This window comes from Gobius niger (genome assembly GCF_951799975.1).
Source record: "Gobius niger genome assembly, chromosome: 11".
Lineage (NCBI taxonomy): Eukaryota > Metazoa > Chordata > Actinopteri > Gobiiformes > Gobiidae > Gobius > Gobius niger.
Genome location: NC_136862.1, coordinates 26,140,133 through 26,157,457, shown reverse-complemented (window position 1 = coordinate 26,157,457; position 17,325 = coordinate 26,140,133). Strand labels below are relative to the sequence as shown.

The window sequence follows — 17,325 nt, the reverse complement described above, 5'->3', positions numbered from 1 at the left end:
AGGGCCAACACATTCACCAAAACATCTTCACACATTCAGTTAAAATGCAAGAAAAAGCACCGGCTGAATTTGCATAGATTAGCAAAATGATGTACATGAAAGTGTATAGGTATATTCTGAAGTTAGAAAGTTAGATAAAAACTATATTGGATAAAATGATACCAGTTAAAACTACCGAAAAATAATAAGAAAGGTTGATAAAGCATTACTGATTGTAATACATGTGTTTCTTTTGGCACTTCGACAGTCATTGTTTCCCTGTGAACAAATCTGAAATCTGTGCTCTATCTGATTTTTCCGGTTTAGAAGTTCCCCTATCACATTCACCCCTTCTTTTAGTTTTTTAGGGTAAAAGATCCGGCAAAGATTGGTTATAACGGTGTTTACATGAGAGAGTGTTTCCAGTAACTGTTTTGGTCTGTTCCCCAAATCCATCACATCAATCCAAAAGTGTTCTAGAAAACTAATCAACAAATCAAGCACTGCACCAGGCTAAATTTTTTTAGTAGAGATGCAACGATCCACCTTTGTTGCTTCCGATACCGATACTGGGGGTTTGAGTATCTGCCGATATCTGATATTAACCGATACCAAGAGACTTTCTCTGAGAGAAAAAGTCGTATCTTTTCTTGTCATGATGTTACAGATCAATTATCAATTCTATATAATAAAAACTAATGGAACAAAATTTACCAAGGATCACTGGACTTTTCTATGCTAAATATCCTTGGGTATATGACAGGCTATTAGTCACATTAACATAAACAACTCACATACAGTGATCTGATCATTACAACTTGTGCATTACAAATATGTTAGATCAGTTATTCTTCAACAGTATTTCATCTAAAATACAAACAATTTGATCGTATTAGGCTACTTTACTTAGTTCTATCCAGTGTTTCTGATCCAGCCTTGATAAGTTGCAATAGCATGTTGTCGCTAGATATAGCATGCTATTGCTAGCGACGGCATTTACCACAGTGATCAAAAATACATTTGTGCATGCCCGTAGTCACTTAGATTTAGTAGGTGAAAGTTGTGTTTTTTAAAGCGGGGAGAGACAAAACTGGTATCGGCTCAGTATCGAATATTAGTAGCCGATACCAAATATCGTATTTTTTCCAGTATTGGCTCCGCTAGCCATTACCAGTATCAGATCGGTGCATCCCTAGTTTTTAGCATCAGCGCTATGTCTGTAATAATATGGCGCACACTGCTCAAAGTCTCTCATTTTCTCAAACGTATCGCAAACAACAACTATCAGTTTGAAAACGGGTACAGTGCCTTTAATAACCTCGGACTAACGCTCACTACTCCCTCTAGTGGCAAGATGAGTATTCTGCATTCAAATTTAACATGTTACGACATTCTCACCGGAAAGTTCCAAAGCTCTGCAGGAAATCATATTTTGAATATAAATGTTAATAATATATTACAAAATAAAAAATACTATTTAACCCCAAATACAATCTTTCCTTTAGACATTAGAGCTGAGAATCTGTGACATCTGTTTGATAAACACTGTGGTTTGTACTTTCATGATAAAAGCGAGCTATTGTTTTTACTTTTCCAACTTTGCACCAAGCATGTAGAGCCTAGTTCATAAAAACAAAACAAAGAAAACAACAGCATAGCATCACGCTATAACCGCAGTCAAAATCCCCCACACAATATCATTTGGTCTTCTATTTACATGAATGAATCGCACGCTCCATCTCAGACGATCTGCACTTTGTTGTTGGGATAGACGGCCACGACGTCGTAGCCCTCCGGCGGCTGGACCCGGGCCATCGCGCAGGCCTCGCAGTAAAGGCTCTCCTCGATGAAGAAGTAGCCTCTCTGCTTCAGGTTGATGTTGCAGTCGTCGCACATGAAGCAGTCCGGGTGGTACAGCTTGTCCCTGGCCTTCACGATCGTGCCACTGGAATAAAGAGAGAGAGAGAGAAAGAAGAAAGTTCTATTAACGTTTTTGCTAGTTTTCTCAAGAGTTCACTCTGACTGGGCATTAAAAGTTATTCAAATTCAAAGCATTCATTTTCCGTGGTAAGATTTTTTTCGTTTCAAAGGAAAAGCATGTGTAAGCAATAATGTGTTAAATGTGTGTGTGAAATAGAAAGGAATAAACAAGAGCTTTTGGGCCCAGTATTTCCTGCAAACAACTCCCTGTTCAACCACAAGCACGTTGGTTAAACGACAGTCACCTGAGGCATCCTTAGATAAGCCTCATCCTGTATATTTTTGGTCATATTTGCATAAACAACATGGTCTTTTTGACATTCAGCCCTTATACGGACATGCATTTGCTTTGGAAATAAATATACCCACGGCACATCTGATAGGAAAATAACATTTTGTCACTCGGGACACAGGAACCATAAATGGGCAGATGAGTCGAGGAAGAGCAAATAAATTATTGCTTGAAACATGAGCAGAGTACAAAGTGTACCGCGCTATGAAACCAAATACAGGCTGATGTTGACTTAGCATTTGCAAATGAGGCCAAATTATGCTAATAAAGCATTTTTACAGCATGAGTTATTGCAGGTGCTGCGCTCCTTAAACGGACACACACTTGCCTTGGATAAGGTTTACGGTGTGCAGCCCTGGACTCTGACCAGCCTGGCCCAAATTAGCGTAAATGTGCACTTACCACCCGCCTTAACCTCTTACCACCCGCCTAAACCAAATGCATTCTGTCCGCTTTGGCTATTATATAGGCCTGTGTAACACCTCATTTGAAAGCTAAGACCCACAAGACTGATCTTTTCCCCCCGCATTGTTGCTGTTTGTGTCACCTTTTGTATGTTTTTTTTTTTCATATTTATTTTTTTTGTCACATTTTTGTTGAGTTTTTGTCACTTTTTGGTTGAGCTTATTGTCACTTTTTGTTGAATTTTTGTCACATTTTTGTTGAATTTTTGTCACATTTTTGTTGAATTTTTGTCACATTTTTGTTGAATTTTTGTCACTATTTGGTTGAGTTTTTGTCACATTTTTGTCACATCTTTGTGGAATTTTTTGTCACATCTTTGTCGCGTTTACATCCTTGTTTTCTTCAAATTTTTTTGTGGCTATTTTGGAGCTATTTTCCCCAATAAGCTTTTTGATTTGGGTAAAGCCAAACTGGAGAAAATGGGATCCGTTCAGGCGGAAGTTAAGAGGTTAACGGAGCACATTTTCTCCAGTTTGGCTTTTGCCCAAATCTAAAAGCTTCTCGACTGGAGAGCAACAATGTAACGCCTCATTTGAAAGCTAAGACCTACAAGAGTGATTGTAACTTTTTGTCAAGTCGCCTCAATTTTTAACCTCTTTTTTTGTTTGTTTTTTCATGACTTTTTTTTGTGGCTTTTTGTTGTGTTTTTGTCACGTTTTTATTGTGTTTTTGTCACATTTTTTCTATCATATTTTGTTATGTTTTTGTGGCCTTTTCGTTGCTTTGTTGTCGTGTTTCTGTTGCCTTTTCATCACATTTTTCGTCACGTTTTGTGTTGCTTTTCCGGCACATTTTTGTTTTCTTTTCATTATCTCTTTTTTTGTCGCTATTTTGATGCTTTTCTTTTTAGCTTTTAGATGTGGGTAAAGCTCGGTTGAGGCGGGACTGGTGGCCCTAGAGCCAGTGACCCTTCTGTGCTCTCCCAGAATGGACATATGGCCAGTCCGCCCCCGAATGTATGGGAGGTAAAAAAAAAATAAAGAAAAAGTTTCACATTTTTTGCTATAACGGGGAGCATTTCCAGCAATGAAGTTCTAGTGTCCAAAACATTGTCCACGTGTAAATTAATTTCTGCTTGATTGACAGTGTGGAGGAACTTACGAATTGTGTTACTCCAAAGTCAAAGAAAACTAAAAAAAAAAGAAAAAAAAAGCTGGAAATAAATCAACAATTCATCTGATTCCTTTCCCCAAGTGTCCGTGTGCATTTTTCAACTGTGAAATATTTCTGGGTTCAGGTCAAATGATCATTTAGGGACACAATTTCAAGGACTTCCTTCTTTGATAGTTAATAATTTGGCTTTGAAATATAAACAGCCTTCTTCTTCTTCTTATATGGTTCTTTTTTTTTTTTTTTTTTTTTACAAGCCAGCCCCAACTGCATCACACATCGGCCTATTTAGCAGTTATTTGTGGTTGGCATCTGATCAGCAGCATAGCCCCCATTGTAACACTCCAGTGCCGCTTGTGACCGCAGCGACAGCAGTGTATGAGGGCGTTGTCCATTCACTTAGCTGAGATTTTTCCTTTCTGGTTGTGGGAATAGGGGCCAGCCTTTAGCATTGAGTCACTTTTTTAACCACCTAACCACACGTCTCGCTGGATAAACTCCTGACACTGGCCTATAGAAGCTACTGCGGTAATGGCCCAACAGGTTTCTGAGCGTCTACAATGGGCTCCTATGTGAAAGATGACATCATGCTTTACCTGTAGTGGCTTTTATTGCGCGGGGATTACCGGCGCATTTGGTTTCCTTGGCATAAGGCCCTCTGTGTGTGTGGGTGTATGACATGTTTAAAGTTGCCTTGGATAAAACTTGTTTTCACACGCTACCACTCTGAATTATCAGGATAATCAGAATTACAGGTTAGACTCCACCAACCAACCATTTATGCACTTTTTACTACAATATGCCATGTACTGTTCACAATTATCTGAGACTGTTTCCACAATTGACCTGTTTGAATTGAGTGGTGAAGGCAGTCCCTATGTTAAAGTATGGCGAGGTATGGCATGTCCGTTTCATTGCATTGATATCATTTCATTTGCCATGAACACATTATAAGATTATGTTTGGTGGCTGTTGGGTGAATATCCGACGCCACAAAAAGCAGAAACTTAAAGCCACACTGCGTAGAATTTTACCCAATAAATAAAATTGAAATACAAGCATTTATTTCATAATTGAGATAAATACACAAACTAACATGAGCTTTTGCTGCTCTCCTAAGATATGACTGTAACTTTACTGGGAGTGAGTACGTCTCCAACCTGTCTCCATGGAGATGTCGACTAAAGTCAGCAGAATTGGAGATTTAAACGGGATAGGTCCTCATCTAAATCCATTCTTTGATTAACCACTGCAAAAATATCATTTTCTGTGTCGATCTGGTCATTGGGAGCATGTTTTGTACTGATGTCAACAGTATAGTCCAAAATGTTACGCAGTGTGCCTTTAACTGAACGTGATTTAGCATTTAGCACAGAGGGGCTAATTTTATACGTTAATTCTTATCTAGAGTTCATTAATGATTTCGAACTACACTTTGAAATCCCCTAAATGCGGTCAGTGGGTTGACAACAGCTGAATAAATACGGATCGTCCCAAAATGTGGGATGTTTGATGGCTAATGCTAACGGCAGGCGGGCTAGTGAACGCTGAAAGGTTTCCCGCACTAGCAGACTAGCGAGAATCAAATGCTGCTTCTCCTTTTTATTTCTATGGTTATATTACTGAAACAGAATTTGATATTATATATAGTCTATATACAGTATATATTTGTCAATCAAAATAAAAGTGATTGCTATATTGCCATACTGGATGACTAAGTGGGGTTAGGTAATTCATCAAAATTGCAATCTCAGTTATTGTCACGGTCCTCTTTATTCAAATTGAAACAAACATAGAGATGGATCCATATTAAATATATTATAGTCTTTCTATATAAGCAGGTCAATTAGATCTCTTAACATGTGTGTTACTTGGTTTTGTTGATTAAAGTGACGAAGTACATGTATTTTCTTGACTTTTTTCATGGGTTTATGGATGTGAAGACCCAAACTGGCTTCAGTGTGTCATATCGGAATTCACATTTAACATTTAACAACCATAGAGGCAGCGATGAAGCAAAAAGAGGCTGGAAAATCACTAACACATGTTTGAAAAGGTTTACAGTCCACCTGGGAATAAATCAGTCAAATTTTGGATTTCATACTACTCAGTCAGCATAACTTACCGTATAATTAAAATGAATTTGTAATTATGAGCTTTAGTGTCCAGGGCATTTCCACATCTATTAGTCAGAGCAGTCCAAGTCAAGGTTGTCAGTTTCAGTCGGATCATTCTCATACTGGACGTATGAGAATGATCCGACTGAAACTGACCTTTCAAAACAGTACATATCTATCTATCTATCTATCTATCTATCTATCTATCTATCTATCTATCTATCTATCTATCTATCTATCTATCTATCTATCTATCTATCTATCTATCTATCTATCTATCTATCTATCTATCTATCTATCTATCTATCTATCTATCTATCTATCTATCTATCTATCTATCTATCTATTGTTATGATAGTTCATACTCACACAATGCCGTTGCAGCAGCGCGTGCACTGGGGGAGCTTCTGTAGACCGGTTGTAGGACTGGGGATGGGGTTTCCCAGTTTAGGGACCGGGGACCGGATCGGAGACTTCAGATTCCTCAGTCTGTCGGTCGGGGACACACCTGAGAAAACAATGAATTGCATATTTATACACTGTTTTATTTTTGGTCTTGGCAGTTCATTCGTTTCACAGAAAAAACATATATTCCTATGTTTTAATGTAGAAATCCAAAAGAGCAGTGTGAGACAGGTGGAACGTGGGTTCAGGTGAGAATTGGAACAGCTACCCACTGGTTTATGGGTGAGCTTTAAGCCAGGCTGTCACTACCGCCCATCCAGAAACATTGGCATTTTTACTTTTACAATTTTGAAACAACATCCATGTAAAGAGAAGTGTAAGGTCTGAAATGCTGGGCAGGATTTCATATTGACAAAGAGCCCCCCCTCCAGGCAGCAGTGGGAATGACCCATTATAAAGCAATGAAAACAAGCTTTCACTTTCAGTCAATGGCATGCTTGCAAACCAGTAGTGCTGTGACGAACACACTTCGAGCACAGCACAGAAGGGTGACAGATCATAGGCTTAAAAAATGTAGTAGATGACAGTTTTGTGTTCCCTCTATGATGGAACAAAATCCAGGAAGTACCGATCGAAGTGTTTCAACAGCTTGGGAACAACTGCCAAAGCAAAAGGATTAATCATAACAAGTTGGTGTTTATGTTTTTGACAACAGAACAACATTATAACACCCAAAACAGCTCAAATTAGCCAATTTTCCATGATGTGTACGTCTCCTTTAAGTCCAAATCATAATCAAAACACCACGTGAATTCTATTATTTTGGGTGTTGGCATAACTTTAACACCTCTCTCAAAAACTCTCTGACCTCCAGAGCTCTTTTATGCCCCAGTAGGTTTGTGGAGGTCATAGTTCAAATTTGCTTCAAAGAATTACAGCATTTGTAAACCGTGTGGGCTTTCCACTCTTCAGGGGAAAGCCCTCCGAATTCCAGGCAGAGGTTGTCAGCTTCCATAAAGGGCCACTTCTTTCAAAGGTTTCCCCCCCAAGTGCTCCTAAAAACAGACTCCAGGGGCCGTTTTGTGTGCCCCTTTAGACCATTTTCCCCTCACACAAACACATGTAGCCTACTGTAGTAACTGACCACCAGCGGGAGTAGCCAGGAGCAACAGCAAGTAAAAAAAAAAAAGTGATTTCGAGGATTAAGCCAACGTCACACCACGAGCCCGAACTTATTTTGCCAGCGCCAAATTTCAAAGCTCCTTCCGCTCACCGTGACCGAGCCTATAGCTGCCCCGTGGTCCGTTACAGATCCGGTGTTTTCTTTTCACGGATTACGCTTTCTATTCTTCAACATTGTGACACCTGTTTGGTTAGCAATCTTCCCGGAGGTGTCTTCGCCTCAAGCCCAGTCCCTCAATAACATCATTATGTCATCATTACGCTCCTATTCTTTACACAAAACATGTCGAGCAGCCATTTTTACAACTTACACTCCGACACAAGTTAGAAAGACCGTGTTGTTTAAGACTAAAGAGTCTCAAGGTCCGTATGCAGTCCATTGAAGCGTGGGCCGGTGTTTAGAGTGCGGGAGAAAGAGAAGAACTGAAACAAAACACACTACTCCAGGTATGTTTTGAAGAGGAGAGGACTTTATTAAAAGGTATCACTCCTAGTCAGTTTTAGCTCATAAGTGGGAGACCCTCTACACAGAAAAGCTCAGCCGAGCCGTTCCCTGGAAGTGTCCGAGAGCCTGATGGATGTCTTTAGTTCACACAAGAGCAGCCTACTCCACTCCGGAGAGTCTCTTGCAAAACATCAGTTAATAATGAAAACGTATCATGTTGTGCTGATGGCTCTCCACAGTATAACAGTTCAATCCTTTATTCAGCTTTGTCCTCATCTTCAAAACCCAAGCAAAGGAGGCGCAGTGTAGTGTTTTTAATGAAGGATTGGACCGACTTTTTAAGATTGCCAAGGAGTCACGTAAGGCTATCAAAACACCTCTTCAGGACTATGTTCACAGCTTGTTTTATTCTCCAAAGTTACACCTGCACAAATGTGTTTCGTCAGCAACTACTGCAGCTAATTAGAAAATCGCACCTCTGTGTACCATAACAAGCTAACAGATCCCAAATGTAAGAGCTACGCAGCTAAGCAAATGAAGCAGCGGCCGAACTCAACGCTGGTCCTCCTCCTCCTGTGGAATCCTGGGTAACATGATACAACTGTTTACTTTACCTTTGAAAGTCCTGAAAGTCAACAAAGCTTTCCCTGCAACATATGTTCCCCGAGAGGTAAATGAGACCGTTTTATGGATCTTCATGTGTATATGTTTTCAATTTAAACACTTTTTTGTTTTCATCAATCTATTCAGTTCATCACTTCTGATGTAAAAAATTCGAAAGGTGGACTAATCTGTACTGAATTATTAAATGTAAAGAGAGTTTTCCTTCCTTGAAAGCCCATGAGGGATCAAGAAAGATGCAAAAATCACAGATCCAAGTCTTAGAAAAGTGCTGGATCCCTCCCCATATATAGGCATTAATCATCAAAAAGTACAACTAGCTGCCAAGTTTTTATTTCTTGCACCACAAATTTGAAGGGACAAGATTGAAGAAAATGTGTGACGAAAAGCCCAAGTATGCTCATGTAAATGATGTGAGGTCGTGGTTAAAACCTCAAAGAAGACATTACAGCGTTACGCATCTGGCTCATACAGAATGTCAAATCTGAGTTATCAAAAAGCACATCTGGCCAAACTGCCGCCGGGGTGGCGCTCACACTGATCGTATGGGAGACAGTTAGCGCTGAGACGATCCCGATGTCTGTGAATGAAGGGGGGTTAACCTGTCGATCAACACTCCGCTCAATGAGAGAGAACAAATACACTGGGCTTTGGGCTCTTAACCCCATCAGCGAGAGGACGTCCTCCGCTGTCTGTCAAACTCTGTGACAGCGTTTAAACCGCACCCATCTCACAGGCTCTTCCGTCACGTCCGGGAGAAGCCTCGATCGGTGCCAGGTCCGACTGCCTGGAGGACAGATTCATCTACCGGGAAGATGAACTCTCCCCTTCCCTCCCATTTACAATACTGATTTAGGTGTTTTTGTCTCACAGCAAGACGATCCCGGGTTTGACTCCGGAACGGTATCTTATTATTGTCGTTTATGTAAACTTGCTCCGTGGTGTCACAGCGGCAGGTTATAGTCCCAACAGAGATGTTAATCATAAACCAGTGTCGGCCTAAGGCTCGTCACACGCTGCTTTCGTCTCCATGCAAGCTGGTTACTGTCCACCCACATTCTTCAGCCTGTATCAGAACATGAGGGACTTTTCTTTTTTTTTTTTTTGCTCAAGGAGGCCACTGTTACACATTAATCATTTACTATCTCCGCGAACAGGACCGAAACCCACTTCTCCTGCAGGTCAACCCGTCGCTTAAGGCTGGGCTATATTTAGTCTGACATTGAGCTTGTCCTAGAGAAGTGGCCAACACAGGGGAGGTTTTAGTTGACGCTGCGAAAATTAAAGACTTTGATGACTTAAAGTGCATATGAGAAGTTTTAACTTCTTACAGCAACTCAGACCCAAGCATATTTTCTCAAAATAGAGACAAAAAAACAACAAAGAAGCAACAAAAGAGCAACAAAAAGGTGATGAAAACACGACAAAACAGAAACGAAAACACATCTCCAAAAGTGTGTCAAAAATGTGGCAACAATGTGCCAAAAAGTAATCCGTTTTGCAGACCTTAGCTTTAAAATGAGGCGTTACACTGGCCTGGTTAGTGGTCGGAGGGACCATTTGGTGCAGATGTGAGTAGCCTCGCTTCTGTCAGTCTACCCCAGGGGAAACTGTGACTCCAAATGTAGCCTACCACCATCAGCATGGAGTGTGAAGCACTTTGGGTGTGACTCGTGTCATATGAAAAGCGCTGTGCAAATCAGATTCCCCTCCTTTCCCTGTATAGGCTGTGAACTCCAGTCGAGAAGCTTTAGGATTTGGGTAAAGCCGAACTGGAGAAAATGTGCTTGGTTCAGGCGGGGGTTAAGAGGTTAATGCTTTTGACAATATGACTTATGTAGATGTATGACATATTTTGTAAGTAATCATTATCATTTTATTTCAGTGAAATAGTTTTAATGAAGAAAAAACCCTCCATGGGGCCAAACGGGTCCTTAACAACATGTTTGGTGTTTTTGCGTGACAGAGTGAATGTGTAAAGACCAGCTACGCATCAACTCGTCTAAGCTAAGGTAAGAACATATCTCAGTACGGAAAAACGGTGGCCTGTTCCTTTAAGCTGCTGACAGGAAGTGATAGATAGAGGTAAAGCGTTCACATTAGTTTGACTCACTGTTTTCCCATTGACATAACATGGTTGGCGCGGCAACAGTTTGAGATTTTTGCCTCTATCTATGTCACTTCCTGTCGGTGCCCAATAAGGAAGTGAAGCTATAAACCTCACAGAATGGTCAAACTAAAGAAAGATGGGTATAATTTTCAACAAAGTCTTAAATAAAATTGTGTCTAATGAGTCATATGCACTTTAGAAGGGCTTCATGTCATCGAGGGTATTTTAAGGCGAGACACTGCAGGTGAATAGGGAAAAACATTTTTTTTTTACAGATATCAATTTGAAACTTTTGCTGTCGATCACTGGCATAAATGTGAGGAAAAAAATACATTGCAAGTTTTCTGTCATTGTATCTTTTCATATAAGAACAAGGTGTTTTATGCCTAAAAATGTCCCAAATTTCGCATCTTTTCGGCGACGAAATCTGAATAATGGACAGAGCTACATTCAAATTGATGGTTTCATTTTATTGATGAATGAGTTGCCAAGACTTTTTCAGAGGGGATTTTGGATTTCTTGTTTAGTTTTAAAATAATCTGTTTTTAGTGTAAAAATGTGTAAAAATGTAATTTTCGCCTTATTTTTTGACATTCAAAACTCAATAAATGGGGCTAGGGATTAAATAATAAAAAATCCCTCTGAAAAAATCTTCCAAATATTGTTCAGTCCAAGGCTGGAAAGTGTGAAGTCTTTAGGCCCTACTGACGTGGACAAAGTGTCGCCACAATGACAGAAAAATGTGTTTTGAGAAAAAGGCCCTTGAAATTGCATTGTCCCATATAAGTCTATGGGGGAACATTGAATCAGTGCAATATTTAATTTAATCTATTGTGAAGATTAGTCATATTTTCTGTTTCCGCTTGAAAGCTTGTATGTTCAGAGACCAATTTGGCCCAAAACCTGAAAACTGAAAAAATGTAGTTTTGCCTGTAGCGTCTCCCCTAAGTAAAAAAAAAAGAAAAGAAAAATCTTACTCCACGTACAGTAAATGAACTGACATGAAATGAAACCGATACAACTAAGCAATCGAAGAGTTTCAAATTAGTTGAAACTATTTTAAAACAGGTTATGAACTGTGGTAGGGTATCAAGGAGCGCACAGACTTAAACTGATCAAGAACTTAAGCTATCAGTGCTATCACCTGCATATCAGTGACTTTTGGAAGTAGAGATTGCAAACTGCGACGCTGATTCACTCACAGCCCGATTCAGAAATCAAAGCATTTTAAGAAGCCCTTTCACGGCGGCGCGGATCTTCGTCACACGGAAATCGCTGAACGGACAGAAGCCAGACAGGAAGGCCGTAAATCCGAGGTTACAGTCCTTTGTTGAAGTTGTTTTCGCAGTAAATTTGCCTTAACAAAACTCGTCTTGAGCCATTCAAAGCACTTCATCTTTCTGCCGCTCACTCGCTCCCGTTTTGTCCAAATCTCTCGGCTCCTGTCGTCTCCTCCGAGCCTCAGCGACCTGCGCCGCGTCTCTATAAAAGGAAAACTATTCACCGGAGACGGGTGGGATTAGCAGAGTGGAGCTGGAGAAAGTAATGTGCCCCCGTCAACTCGAGCGGGCTCCAAAGAGGCTTAAGTGTACGCTTTTGACAGGTCTCACTTTTACTGTAGTTTATGTGCTTAGGATAGACCAAATCCAACAAAAGACAGTGTCATTTTTGTATTTAACAATAACCTATAAGGTGATATGTTGGCGGTTGGTAACAATAGGGTTTACAAATCACTTATTACAGCAGATTGTTTGTTTGTTTGTTAACTTTATTGTCCCCGTAGGGAAATTTGTTCTCTGCATTTAACCCATCCTTCGATGCCGCTGTTAGAATGTTTTTATTATTGCAAAAACCTTGGTCTATATCTGATTGCTTTGTAGAACCATAATGATAATGTTTTGAATTTGAATGTCTCAAGGCTGTTTATCCTGTAATGCAGTAACATGGTCGTAGTAAATACAGGACAGTGAAGAGAAGTGTGTCCTTAAACCTTCTATTTTAATATCCTCCAACTTTTTTTACTCCTAAGGACAACTTTTACCAATCAAACAAAGAGCGCTTTAACTATATTTTGAACGTACTTGAGGGACTTTATTTTGGAAAGGGGTGTAAAGCTCTACTTAGCAAAACGATTGAAAGCGTTCCATGTATTTACCTCCGTCTCCGGCCTCGAGGATGCCCTGCAGGTACTTGAAGGAGCCGGACTGTTTGGGTTGGGAGACAGGTTCCTCGTAGTCCTGGAGCATCCTGTAAACGTCAGACTGCAAGTCCACTCCGTCGCGGCTCACGGGGGACTGCACCGGTGGCTCTGGGCTGAAATAAAGAACCATAAGGAAGTCCGTTAAGGCTGCACAACTAATCACAATCCAAATGAAATGACAAATAAGAAAGCTTTTTGCTAAGAATAGATCCGAAGATTGCTCAAAGATGCGTTAGCGGCTCTAAGCACAACTCCAAGTATTTGTTTGATGACAGAACAACATGGTAGCGTTTGTAAACAGCAATAAAAAGTCACTTTTGCATAATACCCCCTGTAATGTAACTTCAGATAAAATAATTGTTATTTCTGCAGTTGGGAGTGTTTCTGCCTTTTCCGAGTGACTGATTTGAAGAAATGGAAAGTCAAAGCAGCATTCACGACATGTTCTTATAATTGTCATGCTACCTGTCCACTTTATGTATATTATGATATAAGATGTTGCAAACCAGGGTGGTATAAACACATAACTTTATCATAAATATTATATAGGCATTAGATAGGACATTTATCTGTAGATTTTTGTGCCGTAACCTCATCAAAGTCAAACGATGAGCAGGTTTTTGAGGATAGCCACGGAATAAAATCTAAATGTTTAAACTAGCTGAGAGCATGTCTGAGTCTCTTTAAAAGCTCCTCTGTTGAAAACCAGATTTTGATTATGTTTGACTAAATTTAGACTGCGCCTCGACTCCGATAAAAGCCCCGATGAGGCCGGACCACCAAGAGACAAGAAACATTTGAACAGCCACTCTTCTCTGTCCTCTTTCATGTACACAGAAAAGAGTCGGTAAATGCCGGCAGTCCTAATCACTCAGGTCCGGTGCGTTCATCCGCCCATCAAGTCGTTGTTTTTTGTTGCTGTTGAGAGCGCATCTGCTGAAAGATGTGTCCACCGTTCAGACCAATTACCCTCAGCTACAGGCTACAAGAAGTGGTTTGGTTCATTATCTCTTTATGGGAATGTTTGTCAAGAAAGAGAGAAACCACGATGAGGTAATAGTCATCAGAGTGACTTTAGAGGAGACGTTGCACAATGGTTGTAAATTGAAAGTGACAGTGAGCACGTCCCACCAGAACAGATGAGGATCTATCTACAGTGTGTCGGGAAAGATTGTCATGACTCTGACATCATGATTTGTAAATAGTTTGTGAAATTTTACTGCAACGCTGCCAGTAAATTACATGCAAGACTCACACAGAGGAGAGTGCAAGACTAAATTTGCCTCTGCAATAGGGCAGTGAATCAGACTAACCAGCGAATGCGAAGGAACTGGGGGGGGGAGCTTCCCGGATGTTCAGCCTCTAAACTGTAAACATTTATGAGTCACTTGAGGAGAAGATCCACAACATCTAATGCTTTCTGCAGGCTTCTGCCCTGCACAGGTGTGTTCCCTATATCCTCGCAAACCGCCATCTGTCAGTCTGCTGCAGTGTCCAGGCAAAACACCAAAACATACTGTGAATTACTATAAAGCGGCCAGTGTGTAAATGGATTTTACAAGCATTTTTTATAACGCAATAAGACTGCGGTTTATGGTTCATATTAGGACAATTTCGGATACACAAAGCCGCGATCCTTCATTAAAACTAGGTCAAGTGTAAGCCAAGATGGGGTTTAAAAGCGGTAATAAAATGCCCCTATAGGAAAGTTAGGTTCTGGCCTTTCCATTGGCCACTGTGGACCTTATGGGAAAGAATGTGCACACACATTTTTATTAATTTAACTGCCACTTTTCAATTTAGCCCAAAGTGGAGTTAACATAACATTGACGCTTGTTTTCATTTGCTTTCAAATCCGTCAGACCAATCTATCCTATTTTTCTGCATTTGAGTGTTAAAGGGAAGAGACTATATTGGACAGAGAGGAAGAAGTTTTCTCAAAGTTGTAGCAGAGCTGAAGGTGTCTATGTAAGCGCTCCGTCATTGTCATTGTTTTCAAAGTCTTCAACTGGATTGAACAGAGTTAGTTGGTATGAAGAACTTTCGCAGCTCATTAAATCAGATTCTTCACACTCATCTTTTGATCCTCTCTGTTCCGTTGCCTGTTTACCGAAAGCCTGAACTCTCTACAGTATTGTCCCGAGCTGGGGTGAAACCGGGGAACGTTGGGTCAGTCATGCATCATTACTACGAAGGCTTCTGCGATCTGAATCTGAGGACAACGATGGATTGCATTTGGATTGGGAGCCTCAGTGGAACAACTATAGATGTCTTTGAGATCAAGTTTCCAGATTGAGATGGTTGGCACATGTACAGATGAAGAATCGTGAATCGACGGGAAGGATGCTGGAGCCGAGAGTAAGACTAAAAAATGTTTTTTTATGGATGTTGTAAATCAGGACGATAAGTCAGTTGGCGTGAGAGAGGATGTAGATAGAAGAAGAAGATAGAAGTGGATGTAGATATTGTCTGTTGCGAAGCCCAGTAGGAAAAACCCAAAGGAGCTACCACCAACTATTGCAATCCATTACCTGTGAGAAGCACTGAGCCTGAGTCCGCCCATCTTGTTGGACAGACTCTCTCCGTTGTTCCCGTTGCTTCCGTTGTGCGAGTACAAAGCTGCGGGCGCGTTGTATTGGGGCGACGGGGCGCTGTACGGGGCATGCCCGTTCCCGTATCCCGTGTAGCTGTGTCCGTTGTTGGGCCGGGAGTGTCCGTTGTTCATGTAGGGAGTCGGAGAGGAGACAGGCGCAGGGGGAGAGGGAGGCTCCGAGCCGTACGAGGGTTTACGGGTGTAACTGGTGAAGCCGCTCGAGATCGGGCGGAAGTTCTGGGAAGAGAGAGAAACGAAGATAAGTTGAATCTGCCTGGTGTCTGAATGTCTACAAAGCTTGGATACGGGAGCTGGACAACACTGCCACTTTTCAGCAAGAATCATTCATCTCGAACTCTTGGTAAACTTTGGTCTATGTAACAGCCACCGAGAGAGGAGCTGGTTGTTCTTTTCAATAGCAAACCACACTCTTCAAAGAGAACAGACTTTCCACTTCATTTCTCCTTTGAATTTCAATATTTGGTTTAGCTCTTGTTGTAGATTTTTTGCAGATGTCTCTGTCAAAACAAACTACTTGTAAAGTGTAAATATTGAGAAATGTCTTTTCACTCAAGCTCATGTTTCAGCTATTTACAGCCACCAACAGAACACGATGTTGCGTTATTATTGAGGTATAAACCTTTGCGACCACTTGGAAGAAAGTTATAAACTACCTCCTCGTGTTCTAATGATACTTCAGTATTACTCTAGCACTACAGAGGCATAAGCATACAGGAAACAGTCCCAAGCACAGGAAGTTATTTAGAGCTAGCATTTTGTGGCAGAATGCAAAAAAACACATTCACATAAGTGCTACAATATAGAAATTCCTTTAATAAACCAATCTCAGTTCTTTCCCTGTAAGCCGCTGTTGCATCTTGCCACATCACCACTCAAATAAAATAAAACATAGTGTGTTATTTATGTGGGACAAACGAACCAACACCTACATTAAATTATAGCCTACTTATCCAGTGTTTAGACTCTGGTTAAACAGTGATGTCATGGCGCTGTAGTGTGACTGCCGCAGACAGTGTTATCTCCCTCCTCTCACAGATAAACCCCGCAGCTGACCTCCTCCACTCAAAGCTCTGATAAACTTTATTACATGAAGTCACCACCTCTGATACAGGCCAGGGCTCAGATTTCAAGCAGTCAACAACCTCGGGGACGAAACAGGGCTGCGCACGATCACGGTTTGTTTCATGAAAGGTGTTTAGCATCTGTCTACTTTATTAGGCAATTATTGAAGAAATGTCCATAGTTTATTGATCCCATGCTAAGCCTTTTTGCTTTTACTGTAAAGTGTGTATCAAAGTATTTTAGATAAACATGGTTACTTTGTTTTGAACATAAAATTTCAAATTCAAATGTTCTCTTCTCTCCACTGTCCTGGAGCTCTCGCAAGGACTGGATGTTAGCTGCACAGTCTCCTGACCTTTCTGCAAATGGGTTCCCATCAGCCTTTCATGGTTTTACTCATTCCTAGTAGAGAAGGTGAGCGTAAGGATGGGGGAACCCAGACTGTTCTTCTGTTTGATCAAACGAGTCACGCTCTTGTGATATTAAATTGATTGCTTGATCGAGTTACAATATATTTGATGTGTTTATGCTTCTTGCTTACCATTCTCTATAATTTACAACTGTTCTTGTACTTGGAGGCTACAAGAAAAGAATGTCTCCATTGTGGGACAAACAAAGGTTTCTGCATCTCATTGTGGTTAAGAATAAACGTACAACATTGAGGCTGGCATTTCGGGAAAAACTGTTTTTGGTTGACCATCACTTGAATGAACTACACACTGTGCCTTAAGAAGAATGAACCA

General features: G+C 40.7%; 1 protein-coding gene across 1 annotated transcript in view; it reads right to left on the bottom strand.

Annotated features, from left to right (window-relative positions):
• Positions 1-489: 489 nt before the first annotated feature.
• The window catches only part of pdlim4 (PDZ and LIM domain 4), a 53,548-nt gene continuing 36,712 nt past the window's right edge, over positions 490-17,325 (bottom strand). Inside the window, exons 4-7 of the mRNA XM_079565995.1 lie at positions 15,438-15,736; positions 12,862-13,019; positions 6,313-6,451; positions 490-1,924 (exon numbers count right to left, since the gene is read on the bottom strand). Of these exons, the coding sequence (XP_079422121.1) occupies positions 1,720-1,924; positions 6,313-6,451; positions 12,862-13,019; positions 15,438-15,736 (801 nt within the window). The 3' untranslated portion in view covers positions 490-1,719. The remainder of the gene's footprint in view (positions 1,925-6,312; positions 6,452-12,861; positions 13,020-15,437; positions 15,737-17,325) is intronic.